General features: G+C 28.6%; 1 protein-coding gene across 1 annotated transcript in view; it reads right to left on the bottom strand.

The window, feature by feature from the left end:
• The window catches only part of LOC111623129 (ras-related protein Rab-39B-like), a 45,918-nt gene that overhangs the window by 10,004 nt on the left and 20,309 nt on the right, over positions 1-15,605 (bottom strand). The window contains exon 2 of the mRNA XM_023365613.1: positions 13,482-13,623. Within this exon, the coding sequence (XP_023221381.1) occupies positions 13,482-13,623 (142 nt within the window). The remainder of the gene's footprint in view (positions 1-13,481; positions 13,624-15,605) is intronic.

The following is a 15,605-nucleotide window of genomic DNA, read 5'->3' as shown; positions in this document are numbered from 1 at the left end:
GTTTACAAGAAATTTGTCTGTTTTATTAACTTATAACAGGTTTTCTGCATCATTTTACATTCCTCATACTTTATATCCTACTTAAGTCTTTTACAGTATTTATACTTGTTTAAAAAAGTTCTCACTTAAGTAAGCACAAATCAACTAATGCAATTGATACTGTGTGTCTTTTAATTTATGTTCACACATTTGAACTGATTGTATTTATCTAAAATACAATTTCAAAAAATCATTGCATGTTATTTCTGCAAAATGGGAATGTTTTTAAACTAAAACCATGAGTGAGAAAAATCTGTAATTTACAATTCTCCTGCATAAATGTTGTGTTAGTTAAGTTCCATTTCTGTAGCTCACATTTACAATATATGCTGACATTCCTCCCATTCTTTGCATTATATTATTTTTGTATATGAAGTAAAAACATTGTCTAAAAACAAGTGATGACATTATTATTTAGCACTGTACATCATTATCCCTCATCTTTTTTGGATACATATGGAATGATTTTGTTTTTATCCAAATTGACAGGACGTCCTTCAAAGCATACAAATAAAGAAAAACAAATAATTGCCAGACTGCTAATGACAAAATATTGCTTTGGAAATTAGAGGCAACGCATGAGCATAACATTGGCAAATCGACTATTGGAATAGTTGTGCAAATGTGCCGTCATCTCATATATAAGTAAAAAACCCTGCCCTGTCACTAAAGCTCATTCAAAAGGAGAAATGTTTGCTAAGGGCTAAGGAAAGAATGAACCGGATGGACATGTGGAAACAGATCATCTGGAATGACAAGAAAAAATCCTAGCTTGATGGTCAGAACCATTATTGGCAAGATTTGAAAAGGGAAGAGGACTATATTTGAAATGATGACGAGGTAGTGGCTTGGTTACTGTGTGGAGTGGTATTAGTTGCCAAGGAAAGACTCCACACACCTTTTTACGAGGGCATACGAAAGCAAAAGATTATCAAAACACATTGACAAGCAATCTCTTGCTCTTTGCTGAGTGTATTTTTCAGGAATCAGTGGTTCTTTCAACAAGACAATGCTCCCATTTACATAGCAAGATCTACGTACAAATGGTTTTGTAGCCAATGGGGTGTCTATTATCAATCAGCCAGCTCTATCTCTTTATCTTATCCTCATTAATGGAAAATCTATGGGGGATTCTGACTACAGCCATACAGGCAAATGAGCAGCAATATAATAGTGTGAAGGACTAAATCAAGCAAATAATTCATCACCGGGAAAGAGTAAGAGCATCCATCTTCCAAAAACTTGTACAAACAATGCCAGTCCACAATTACAAAGCAAATAATTTCCTACTGGAATCTATTAAAGCATTTACATCTATGGGACACAGCTAAAATAATCCAGAATAACAAATTGAAGTTCTGCATCATCTACATACTACACAGAATTTTCTTTTGTTATGGCTAATAAAAGGATGGCTTAATATAAATTAATAATAAAAGACAGTTAATGAATAGACAAATGATAGAGAAGGATAAAAAAAAAATTACTTTTGTTCTTTTATGTGAAGTGATTAATGATGCAGACATGTTCTGAGAAATAACTGACCTTATATTAAACAAACAGATACGGCAGAGTCTACTACTCATGTACGCTATATGTAACAACGATAAGTATTTATGTATCTAAATGTAAAAAAAATACCACCTAACAAGTGGAACATTGTTAGGTGGTGCATACCAATATTAATAAATTTGTAAATGAGATAATTAAATACTTGTTCCAATTTGAATAGAATTTATACATATTATCAAAGCGTTTCTCTGCAGGAACAGCTAGGAAACAACTTGTCAGAGTTGGTGTTTGTAAATTCAAATTTGCATCATAATAGAATTAGAGAATATTAAAAGATTACTGAGAAATTTAGAAAGTTTCGTGTAAATATGCAAATGAGAAACATGAAAACTTGACTGATGTTCTGCATAAAATTCTTAGTTTGGAACAAAATGTAGAAATTTGATTTGACATAGCTAATATTTTAAGTGAAAAATCAGAAGTAAGTGTATGTATGTGCAGAAACAGAAATTTTATTATTACTAAATTAAATAATTGACTTGCTGCAATGGTTAACCGGATTAATTACTAACAAATTGATTGGACTACATAAAAGTTTACTTAATAAATCAATTTGCACGTTTAATTAATTAGGCATATTTGAATATTAATAATAAAGAGGCACTATATTCTTTACAATTCAAAATTAAATGTTAACTAGCATTTAATGGCGTTATAAAAGTATTACTGTTCAACATTTTTTATGAACAAACGATAAATTGTAATTTATTATATATTGCAGGGAATTTTTTAATTAAATAAAAATCATTTCAATAAAAATTAATTAAAATTCCAAAGTGTAATAATGGATATCCACTTCCAACGGTTGATTTTTTTCTAGACTGTCACAGGGTGGAATTTTAATTAACTGACGTTTTAACTTCCCCATTATTACAGCTCTTACATTTCTACACTATAATTCTTTAAAAAATATATTTAAAACTTTAAAAATGGAAATATTCTTACAGATCTTTGCAGAGATAGTTTTTGTTTTTTAAAAAAATCTAATTAGTTTATTTTCTACTTAAGTGCATTTAGTCGAATTTAATTTTTAATTACATTTTAAAGATAATTAGAGAAAGTAATTCTTTCTCAAAACTAAAAAAAATTATACACATAATTCTGAAAACTTTTGTCACATTTGTAACAAAAATATTGAAATTGTATGTGTAATTTTAAATGCTGCATTTTATTAACTAAATTCTTTGGAAGTAAAAATATAATTGTTTAAAACATCCAAGAAAAATGTTTTAAGGCATAAAGAAGCTGTTACTTTATTTGAGGATAAACACTTTCACTATTACGAGAGTATGCAATCATTTAAATTTTATTTATTTTTATTTTGTTAATTATTAGAAGATATGTTCTGTGTTATCTGGACAAAATGTTGTAATGGCAAGCATTTAAATTAAAACTGTATTAAAAATTTGGTTATTTCAGGTCTACTTGAATTGAAATGAGCAGCAGAGCTTCTGAGTCTAGAAGTAAATACTATACTTCTTGTTTGTTCTATAGGATCTAACAGGAAAACAACTAATGCAGAGAAAAACATTATCATTAAAAATGTAAGCTTCATCCAATATTCTTAAATCAGTAATGAAAAGTTTGCAATACTGCATTGTTAGCAGAAGAGATCCTACATTTATGGATATAATTAGAAGAAATAAGCAAGTCAGGAGTACATTTTGTAAGTCTAAAAGAGGGTACAAAGGCAGCCTATACATATGTTCTACATTTAGATATATAGACATAAGAATTAAACAGTACCTTGGAGCATTCAGAAATAATATATGCCTTCCACTATGCTCACACAAGGGGCAATTACAGCTAATGTTAATGTAAATTGGATTAACACTAGGTCATTAAGAGAGGAGAGTAAAGAAATCCCAGTTGGATTCCTAGAACAAGATTATATTCTAATTTTTAGCAAATGTAGAAGAGTTATAAATAAAACAGATCCATGTGTTACATCACAACCATGGAATATATTAGTTGACAGCACAGATTTTCTGAATCAAGCTATAAAAGTTCTTAGATAATAACAGATTGAATACAGAAAAATGCATTTACAATTTTTAAATTCTATTCTGATGACAATGGTTGTACAGTAGAGCATCGTTTATCCGAATCAATTGGGGACTGGGGTTGTTCGGAAAATTGATATTTCGGATAACCGATTATGTATGAAAAAATATATTAACCTATCCCATGTTGAAATTTTTCTCTGTTGCATGTTGCTTTGCATTGAATTTTTGTCGATGTTAAGCCTAATGAAGACTATTGTATCATTAAAAATTATTTTTTTATTTTGTACAAACAAAATAAATATATTGAAAAATATAAAAACAATAAAAAATTATACTTCAGAAGTTAATTTAGTATCAAAAACGTAAAATATCTGAGTAGCCCAAGACATAGCCAAAGATTGCAGTGCCACAGTACTGGCAAAAATTTAAATTTGCCGACTGGAATTCTTTCGAATAAACGATGCTCTACTGTATTTTAAATTATCCTGTCATGGTTGTAAATTTAAATTATGTTTTAAAATGAGTTGTTTGGAGATAGGTGATGACTTTAATTAAGGTTGAAAACATTTTGTGTGTAGACAATTAACATTTCCTGAACTATTGATAGAAAGGTTGCTATTATTTGATTGAATCTATATTTTTACTGGTCCCTGGTAAAGTTTTGAAAATCTGCTTGTCTACAATACATTTCACAATAAGAATCACCACTACAAATAATTGTCTATCTCATAAAGAATACTCATGAATACAATACTTTACTAATTTTATAAATTTATTTACATACTGATTTATATTCGGGATTTAAAGCTTGAACTACAAATAATTAAACTGCATCTTTATATTATGTTATCTGTATTTATGCAGAATTTTTAAGAGTTAATTTTATCACTATATTAATTTGATTGTTAAATATACTTTCTTAACTAATTTTTAATTAATTAATTAATGCTCCTAAATTTAAATAGAAATATTTTAAATTTCAAATAAGGCTGTAATGAAATTCTTGAAAAGACTTATTGTTGTAGATAATTTTGTAAATTCTGTGTGATGTCAACAATCAAAGTGTATTGTTCCTATTAATAAAAATTAAACTAAAAAAAATTATTTGTGACTTTAATATGTGTGATATGTTGTCATTTTGCTTCAGTGCACATTTTATATATTGATATGCAATTTAAAAATTTTTTTTTAACTTTAGCAAATTTATGCATTTAGTAATATTATAAAGAGCTCCAGTCCAGGATAGCAGCTGAAAACAGGACTTCAAAAATTCCTCACACAGAAATCAGAAATTTGTGATCAGCAAAACACTGATGATAACTTTTCATAATGTTAGTATGACTGAAGGAAAATTATCCACACCCATAATTCAAGATTAGAATCTATGTATCACAAGGAAAGGTGACTCTGAAGCTGTTATAAGTTTTTTCACTAACTTATTTATTCAAACTTCTATTAAAAAGCTAGTTTAAATTAATTTTTCTTATGCAATTTTTAAATTAGAAAGAAACAAAAATTTGCTTATATTTTTAGAAGTAGAAAATAAAACTAATAAAAAAAATAAATAGCTTTTGTTCTTTATTAATTTATTCATGATGGAATTGTGTGAAGCACTATGCAATTTTTATTTGTTTTTGTTTTTAACTGTTCTAATATTTCTTTAATGCAAATGTTTATCTGATGAATTAATGAAAATAAATCAAGTAAAAATGTTTTCGGAAGAACATGAAGATTGTTTTATTAGACAAGAAAATTGTCAAAGTTTAGATCAGGAGTGGGCAACCCGCGGGCCACACAAAATATTTTTAAAAAATATATCAATTTCCCACCTTAATTAAATTCTATCATTATTTTCTACAACTTATGTATGTGAACAGTTTTTTCTGCAATAAATTTAGTATAAAGTTAAAACAAAATATCGACTAACAGACGCACATTAAAAACTAATGTAAAACTAGCAAAACTAATCAACCAAATATTCCAGATATATTACATTCACATCACTTCTAGAAGTCAAATCAAGTATACTAATGTTAATTTATAATCATACATGAATAAATAATTGTGCTTTACCCACATTTTTTTCTTTTTTCTGATGTGCACCCTGTGTCAGTTCAAAAGTTTTAAATGTGGCCCTTATATAGAAAAAGGTGGGTTTAGATGATTGTAAACAAGTCATTTGTTTTTGTATTTTTTGTATGCGGAAAAATATCATAGAATTAAAAACTTACCTGGAACACTGCTTTCTGTGGTTCAATATGATGACGCGCCTCAAATAGCCAGTCCACTAAATGTTCGAAACTAGAACGCCGTGTAATATCATAAACGAGCAAGGCTCCAACCGAATTTCGATAATATGATCGCGTGATAGATCTGAAATTAAACAAATACTTTTAATTAAAATATTTATTTTTTAAATAAATTATAAAATTTTCTTTTGTAAAATAAATAATTTTTATCCTGAAATATTAAAGCAAAACCAATTTTCAGTTTTGTTGCGTAAGAAAAATGAGCAGTTTAAAACACAAATCATCAATCATAGATAAGAATTTGATCTGAAAAATTAAAGTTTATATGAAATTTCATGTTGCTATCTTTAATATAATTGCTTGTGAAGGGATGTAAGATAACATACTGCTATTTATTCATGGTGTGTCCATCTGGAATAATAGCACAAAACAAATGTCTGTAAAAAACAATAGTAGAATAAACTACTCATTTATTTTGAACTCCCCCCAAATATGATAACTGGCTGTCTTTTATAAGAAATATAAATGCAAATCTTTTTCAAGTAATCAAGGATCAAGCAGTAGTCAAGACACCATACGAAAGCACAGATCACAATATCATGAAACCAGCCATGATAATATGGATCGATTGTTTGTATATGCAAGATATTGGCATAGCATGGCCGTACAATCATCCAAAATTAATGTTTTATGGCAGATTCTGAGATGGAAACAATGCCCCAAAACCATACTGGACACAACTAATGACAGAAGTCTACCAGATTCAAACCCTGATTCCCATAGACTAACATGTAAATCAAGCTTTGCTACTAAGTTTATGATGAGCCACCTACAAAAATGTCACAAAGATGTACTTCAAGTTTTATTGTATCATATATAATAAGATTAATAGTTTATACATATATTGCAACATAATCTGAGGTTACTGAACATACTTTTACATTGACAGAAATACNCACAGGCAACAAATAAAAATTTCAACATCGAATAGGCTAAAGGATAGTAGATCCTTTATTATGGTGAAGAAACAGACAGCGAGGCTTAAGTTAAACTGCATCATATTGAGGAGAGGTCCTCCTGTATATACAGTTTGTAACCAATTATGCCGGTATAGTGATTGGTGTTTTCATATGTTTTGTTACTGTGGAAATGATATGAATGGCAAGTACATAAGAATGTTGTGCAGTAACTCAAACTCAAACTTTTGTGATTTGTTTAAATTTAACAAGAGGTTGAAGAGACCAAATGATTTGAGTTAGAGGATTTTTTTAGTTTTGTTTTCCCCTTTGATGTATTTAATTAATTGTCAAATAAAGTTATTATTATTATTAAAATAAGTTCTTTATAATTCTACTTCAAAAGTTATACTAAAATATGTTTAGTCATAGAACTTAAAATGTATTCTGATTACAGAGTGACCCCAAAATCTATCCTACATTTCACTTCAAAGACTATCTCAACACTAAGTTTGAGTGGAATAAAGGTAACTTCTCGGATGGATAGAATGTCTCGACTTGCAGAGGATGGCTTTGTCAACGTGCCATGTCTGCAAAACTAAAAAAATAATTGTTACATTTTTGAATGCTTGATGCTTGAAGAGCAAGAATAGACATAAAAATGTTTACTATGCTAACAAGAAATGATGAATTTAAGAAAATAAAATATTTAAAGGCTTCATTTTCATAAGTTTCCCAATTTATTTTTTGGTGATGAATGAATGCAGCCTATGTAAAATCACTTCTTAATTAATACTTAAAATTCTTCAGTTTACAAGAAATTTGTCTGTTTTATTAACTTATAACAGGTTTTCTGCATCATTTTACATTCCTCATACTTTATATCCTACTTAAGTCTTTTACAGTATTTATACTTGTTTAAAAAAGTTCTCACTTAAGTAAGCACAAATCAACTAATGCAATTGATACTGTGTGTCTTTTAATTTATGTTCACACATTTGAACTGATTGTATTTATCTAAAATACAATTTCAAAAAATCATTGCATGTTATTTCTGCAAAATGGGAATGTTTTTAAACTAAAACCATGAGTGAGAAAAATCTGTAATTTACAATTCTCCTGCATAAATGTTGTGTTAGTTAAGTTCCATTTCTGTAGCTCACATTTACAATATATGCTGACATTCCTCCCATTCTTTGCATTATATTATTTTTGTATATGAAGTAAAAACATTGTCTAAAAACAAGTGATGACATTATTATTTAGCACTGTACATCATTATCCCTCATCTTTTTTGGATACATATGGAATGATTTTGTTTTTATCCAAATTGACAGGACGTCCTTCAAAGCATACAAATAAAGAAAAACAAATAATTGCCAGACTGCTAATGACAAAATATTGCTTTGGAAATTAGAGGCAACGCATGAGCATAACATTGGCAAATCGACTATTGGAATAGTTGTGCAAATGTGCCGTCATCTCATATATAAGTAAAAAACCCTGCCCTGTCACTAAAGCTCATTCAAAAGGAGAAATGTTTGCTAAGGGCTAAGGAAAGAATGAACCGGATGGACATGTGGAAACAGATCATCTGGAATGACAAGAAAAAATCCTAGCTTGATGGTCAGAACCATTATTGGCAAGATTTGAAAAGGGAAGAGGACTATATTTGAAATGATTACGAGGTAGTGGCTTGGTTACTGTGTGGAGTGGTATTAGTTGCCAAGGAAAGACTCCACACACCTTTTTACGAGGGCATACGAAAGCAAAAGATTATCAAAACACATTGACAAGCAATCTCTTGCTCTTTGCTGAGTGTATTTTTCAGGAATCAGTGGTTCTTTCAACAAGACAATGCTCCCATTTACATAGCAAGATCTACGTACAAATGGTTTTGTAGCCAATGGGGTGTCTATTATCAATCAGCCAGCTCTATCTCTTTATCTTATCCTCATTAATGGAAAATCTATGGGGGATTCTGACTACAGCCATACAGGCAAATGAGCAGCAATATAATAGTGTGAAGGACTAAATCAAGCAAATAATTCATCACCGGGAAAGAGTAAGAGCATCCATCTTCCAAAAACTTGTACAAACAATGCCAGTCCACAATTACAAAGCAAATAATTTCCTACTGGAATCTATTAAAGCATTTACATCTATGGGACACAGCTAAAATAATCCAGAATAACAAATTGAAGTTCTGCATCATCTACATACTACACAGAATTTTCTTTTGTTATGGCTAATAAAAGGATGTCTTAATATAAATTAATAATAAAAGACAGTTAATGAATAGACAAATGATAGAGAAGGATAAAAAAAAAAATTACTTTTGTTCTTTTATGTGAAGTGATTAATGATGCAGACATGTTCTGAGAAATAACTGACCTTATATTAAACAAACAGATACGGCAGAGTCTACTACTCATGTACGCTATATGTAACAACGATAAGTATTTATGTATCTAAATGTAAAAAAAATACCACCTAACAAGTGGAACATTGTTAGGTGGTGCATACCAATATTAATAAATTTGTAAATGAGATAATTAAATACTTGTTCCAATTTGAATAGAATTTATACATATTATCAAAGCGTTTCTCTGCAGGAACAGCTAGGAAACAACTTGTCAGAGTTGGTGTTTGTAAATTCAAATTTGCATCATAATAGAATTAGAGAATATTAAAAGATTACTGAGAAATTTAGAAAGTTTCGTGTAAATATGCAAATGAGAAACATGAAAACTTGACTGATGTTCTGCATAAAATTCTTAGTTTGGAACAAAATGTAGAAATTTGATTTGACATAGCTAATATTTTAAGTGAAAAATCAGAAGTAAGTGTATGTATGTGCAGAAACAGAAATTTTATTATTACTAAATTAAATAATTGACTTGCTGCAATGGTTAACCGGATTAATTACTAACAAATTGATTGGACTACATAAAAGTTTACTTAATAAATCAATTTGCACGTTTAATTAATTAGGCATATTTGAATATTAATAATAAAGAGGCACTATATTCTTTACAATTCAAAATTAAATGTTAACTAGCATTTAATGGCGTTATAAAAGTATTACTGTTCAACATTTTTTATGAACAAACGATAAATTGTAATTTATTATATATTGCAGGGAATTTTTTAATTAAATAAAAATCATTTCAATAAAAATTAATTAAAATTCCAAAGTGTAATAATGGATATCCACTTCCAACGGTTGATTTTTTTCTAGACTGTCACAGGGTGGAATTTTAATTAACTGACGTTTTAACTTCCCCATTATTACAGCTCTTACATTTCTACACTATAATTCTTTAAAAAATATATTTAAAACTTTAAAAATGGAAATATTCTTACAGATCTTTGCAGAGATAGTTTTTGTTTTTTAAAAAAATCTAATTAGTTTATTTTCTACTTAAGTGCATTTAGTCGAATTTAATTTTTAATTACATTTTAAAGATAATTAGAGAAAGTAATTCTTTCTCAAAACTAAAAAAAATTATACACATAATTCTGAAAACTTTTGTCACATTTGTAACAAAAATATTGAAATTGTATGTGTAATTTTAAATGCTGCATTTTATTAACTAAATTCTTTGGAAGTAAAAATATAATTGTTTAAAACATCCAAGAAAAATGTTTTAAGGCATAAAGAAGCTGTTACTTTATTTGAGGATAAACACTTTCACTATTACGAGAGTATGCAATCATTTAAATTTTATTTATTTTTATTTTGTTAATTATTAGAAGATATGTTCTGTGTTATCTGGACAAAATGTTGTAATGACAAGCATTTAAATTAAAACTGTATTAAAAATTTGGTTATTTCAGGTCTACTTGAATTGAAATGAGCAGCAGAGCTTCTGAGTCTAGAAGTAAATACTATACTTCTTGTTTGTTCTATAGGATCTAACAGGAAAACAACTAATGCAGAGAAAAACATTATCATTAAAAATGTAAGCTTCATCCAATATTCTTAAATCAGTAATGAAAAGTTTGCAATACTGCATTGTTAGCAGAAGAGATCCTACATTTACGGATATAATTAGAAGAAATAAGCAAGTCAGGAGTACATTTTGTAAGTCTAAAAGAGGGTACAAAGGCAGCCTATACATATGTTCTACATTTAGATATATACACATAAGAATTAAACAGTACCTTGGAGCATTCAGAAATAATATATGCCTTCCACTATGCTCACACAAGGGGCAATTACAGCTAATGTTAATGTAAATTGGATTAACACTAGGTCATTAAGAGAGGAGAGTAAAGAAATCCCAGTTGGATTCCTAGAACAAGATTATATTCTAATTTTTAGCAAATGTAGAAGAGTTATAAATAAAACAGATCCATGTGTTACATCACAACCATGGAATATATTAGTTGACAGCACAGATTTTCTGAATCAAGCTATAAAAGTTCTTAGATAATAACAGATTGAATACAGAAAAATGCGTTTACAATTTTTAAATTCTATTCTGATGACAATGGTTGTACAGTAGAGCATCGTTTATCCGAATCAATTGGGGACTGGGGTTGTTCGGAAAATTGATATTTCGGATAACCGATTATGTATGAAAAAATATATTAACCTATCCCATGTTGAAATTTTTCTCTGTTGCATGTTGCTTTGCATTGAATTTTTGTCGATGTTAAGCCTAATGAAGACTATTGTATCATTAAAAATTATTTTTTTATTTTGTACAAACAAAATAAATATATTGAAAAATATAAAAACAATAAAAAATTATACTTCAGAAGTTAATTTAGTATCAAAAACGTAAAATATTTGAGTAGCCCAAGACATAGCCAAAGATTGCAGTGCCACAGTACTGGCAAAAATTTAAATTTGCCGACTGGAATTCTTTCGAATAAACGATGCTCTACTGTATTTTAAATTATCCTGTCATGGTTGTAAATTTAAATTATGTTTTAAAATGAGTTGTTTGGAGATAGGTGATGACTTTAATTAAGGTTGAAAACATTTTGTGTGTAGACAATTAACATTTCCTGAACTATTGATAGAAAGGTTGCTATTATTTGATTGAATCTATATTTTTACTGGTCCCTGGTAAAGTTTTGAAAATCTGCTTGTCTACAATACATTTCACAATAAGAATCACCACTACAAATAATTGTCTATCTCATAAAGAATACTCATGAATACAATACTTTACTAATTTTATAAATTTATTTACATACTGATTTATATTCGGGATTTAAAGCTTGAACTACAAATAATTAAACTGCATCTTTATATTATGTTATCTGTATTTATGCAGAATTTTTAAGAGTTAATTTTATCACTATATTAATTTGATTGTTAAATATACTTTCTTAACTAATTTTTAATTAATTAATTAATGCTCCTAAATTTAAATAGAAATATTTTAAATTTCAAATAAGGCTGTAATGAAATTCTTGAAAAGACTTATTGTTGTAGATAATTTTGTAAATTCTGTGTGATGTCAACAATCAAAGTGTATTGTTCCTATTAATAAAAATTAAACTAAAAAAAATTATTTGTGACTTTAATATGTGTGATATGTTGTCATTTTGCTTCAGTGCACATTTTATATATTGAAATGCAATTTAAAAATTTTTTTTTAACTTTAGCAAATTTATGCATTTAGTAATATTATAAAGAGCTCCAGTCCAGGATAGCAGCTGAAAACAGGACTTCAAAAATTCCTCACACAGAAATCAGAAATTTGTGATCAGCAAAACACTGATGATAACTTTTCATAATGTTAGTATGACTGAAGGAAAATTATCCACACCCATAATTCAAGATTAGAATCTATGTATCACAAGGAAAGGTGACTCTGAAGCTGTTATAAGTTTTTTCACTAACTTATTTATTCAAACTTCTATTAAAAAGCTAGTTTAAATTAATTTTTCTTATGCAATTTTTAAATTAGAAAGAAACAAAAATTTGCTTATATTTTTAGAAGTAGAAAATAAAACTAATAAAAAAAATAAATAGCTTTTGTTCTTTATTAATTTATTCATGATGGAATTGTGTGAAGCACTATGCAATTTTTATTTGTTTTTGTTTTTAACTGTTCTAATATTTCTTTAATGCAAATGTTTATCTGATGAATTAATGAAAATAAATCAAGTAAAAATGTTTTCGGAAGAACATGAAGATTGTTTTATTAGACAAGAAAATTGTCAAAGTTTAGATCAGGAGTGGGCAACCCGCGGGCCGCACAAAATATTTTTAAAAAATATATCAATTTCCCACCTTAATTAAATTCTATCATTATTTTCTACAACTTATGTATGTGAACAGTTTTTTCTGCAATAAATTTAGTATAAAGTTAAAACAAAATATCGACTAACAGACGCACATTAAAAACTAATGTAAAACTAGCAAAACTAATCAACCAAATATTCCAGATATATTACATTCACATCACTTCTAGAAGTCAAATCAAGTATACTAATGTTAATTTATAATCATACATGAATAAATAATTGTGCTTTACCCACATTTTTTTCTTTTTTTCTGATGTGCACCCTGTGTCAGTTCAAAAGTTTTAAATGTGGCCCTTATATAGAAAAAGGTGGGTTTAGATAATTGTAAACAAGTCATTTGTTTTTGTATTTTTTGTATGCGGAAAAATATCATAGAATTAAAAACTTACCTGGAACACTGCTTTCTGTGGTTCAATATGATGACGCGCCTCAAATAGCCAGTCCACTAAATGTTCGAAACTAGAACGCCGTGTAATATCATAAACGAGCAAGGCTCCAACCGAATTTCGATAATATGATCGCGTGATAGATCTGAAATTAAACAAATACTTTTAATTAAAATATTTATTTTTTAAATAAATTATAAAATTTTCTTTTGTAAAATAAATAATTTTTATCCTGAAATATTAAAGCAAAACCAATTTTCAGTTTTGTTGCGTAAGAAAAATGAGCAGTTTAAAACACAAATCATCAATCATAGATAAGAATTTGATCTGAAAAATTAAAGTTTATATGAAATTTCATGTTGCTATCTTTAATATAATTGCTTGTGAAGGGATGTAAGATAACATACTGCTATTTATTCATGGTGTGTCCATCTGGAATAATAGCACAAAACAAATGTCTGTAAAAAACAATAGTAGAATAAACTACTCATTTATTTTGAACTCCCCCCAAATATGATAACTGGCTGTCTTTTATAAGAAATATAAATGCAAATCTTTTTCAAGTAATCAAGGATCAAGCAGTAGTCAAGACACCATACGAAAGCACAGATCACAATATCATGAAACCAGCCATGATAATATGGATCGATTGTTTGTATATGCAAGATATTGGCATAGCATGGCCGTACAATCATCCAAAATTAATGTTTTATGGCAGATTCTGAGATGGAAACAATGCCCCAAAACCATACTGGACACAACTAATGACAGAAGTCTACCAGATTCAAACCCTGATTCCCATAGACTAACATGTAAATCAAGCTTTGCTACTAAGTTTATGATGAGCCACCTACAAAAATGTCACAAAGATGTACTTCAAGTTTTATTGTATCATATATAATAAGATTAATAGTTTATACATATATTGCAACATAATCTGAGGTTACTGAACATACTTTTACATTGACAGAAATACATTTGTTTGTCATGAATATTCATGATAAACAAACATAATTCTGTTTGTTTTCAATATAAGATTCTATTTGTAAATTATGAAAGTAATCCATCCTCCAATGTACTACACTAGAAAACAGAATACTTTGATAATTTATACTATTTGAAGTTGTTTTACATTTGTCATCTCTCTGAAGATTCCACATAAAGGAAACTCTAAAAATCCTAATCACGTGGAAACAGCAGTAAGGTAAGCACAAGTGTGTACATTTATCCTGAGTAATTGTAGAGACAACCATACTACACACAAACACTTTAGGAGTATATATGACAATAGTTCTCTGTAGTTAATTAATGTAATCTGAAGATAGGATTGCTTAAGGATGGCCGATATTTATCATTTTAATTTAACATTTTATTAGACAAAAAATTAACACACGTAAACTGGAACGATATACATTGGATCCACATACAGATCCCTGGAGGCTAGAGTACGGGACCACAAATATGATGTGTTGAAGCAGAAGTATAGTACTGCTCTAGCACAGTATGCTACCGAACCCGGGGTTTCCCCATGTTGGGATGAGGCTACTTTTTTACATAGGGCCTTCGACCGACACAACTTACACTCATTGGAGGCTATTGAGATTTATATAGAAACCATGAAGGGAAACTGCATCAACTCTGATTATATTCCGATTCCACAATCGTGGAAATATTATTTACATTGCCACAAAGCACAACAATAATCGGAAGTGTAATTATTTTTAATCTTTCTGCTTTGTATAAGAAAACAAAGCGTTTACATCACGCTAATTTTCACAACTATATAATAATAATTGATGTATAGCAGCAGTATTGTAAAACAAATTGTTTACATCGCGCTAATTTTCACAACTCTACAATAATAATTTATGTATAGCGTTATTTTAAAATAATAATTTTTTTTTGTGTTGTAAGCGTAACGATTTTTATATCGTATGCATCGTTTAAATATTTAAAAGTTCGGAACACAGCTGTATTTGATTATTAGAATCCTTCAAAAGATAGAACCGTTTTTTAATGTTTCATCATGAGGAGGGCCTCTAAAAGACGGCCGAAAACGTTAGATTATTAAAATCTTTTGACTGCTGGAAGTTATATTGAGGTGTTAATTGTTGTTTGTAACATTTT

The sequence above is a fragment of the Centruroides sculpturatus genome, unplaced genomic scaffold (genome assembly GCF_000671375.1).
Source record: "Centruroides sculpturatus isolate CEXI.00-Female unplaced genomic scaffold, Cexi_2.0 scaffold136, whole genome shotgun sequence".
Taxonomy (NCBI): domain Eukaryota; kingdom Metazoa; phylum Arthropoda; class Arachnida; order Scorpiones; family Buthidae; genus Centruroides; species Centruroides sculpturatus.
The sequence above is the reverse complement of the archived record's forward strand: the minus strand, read 5'-3'. Positions and strand labels throughout refer to the sequence as shown.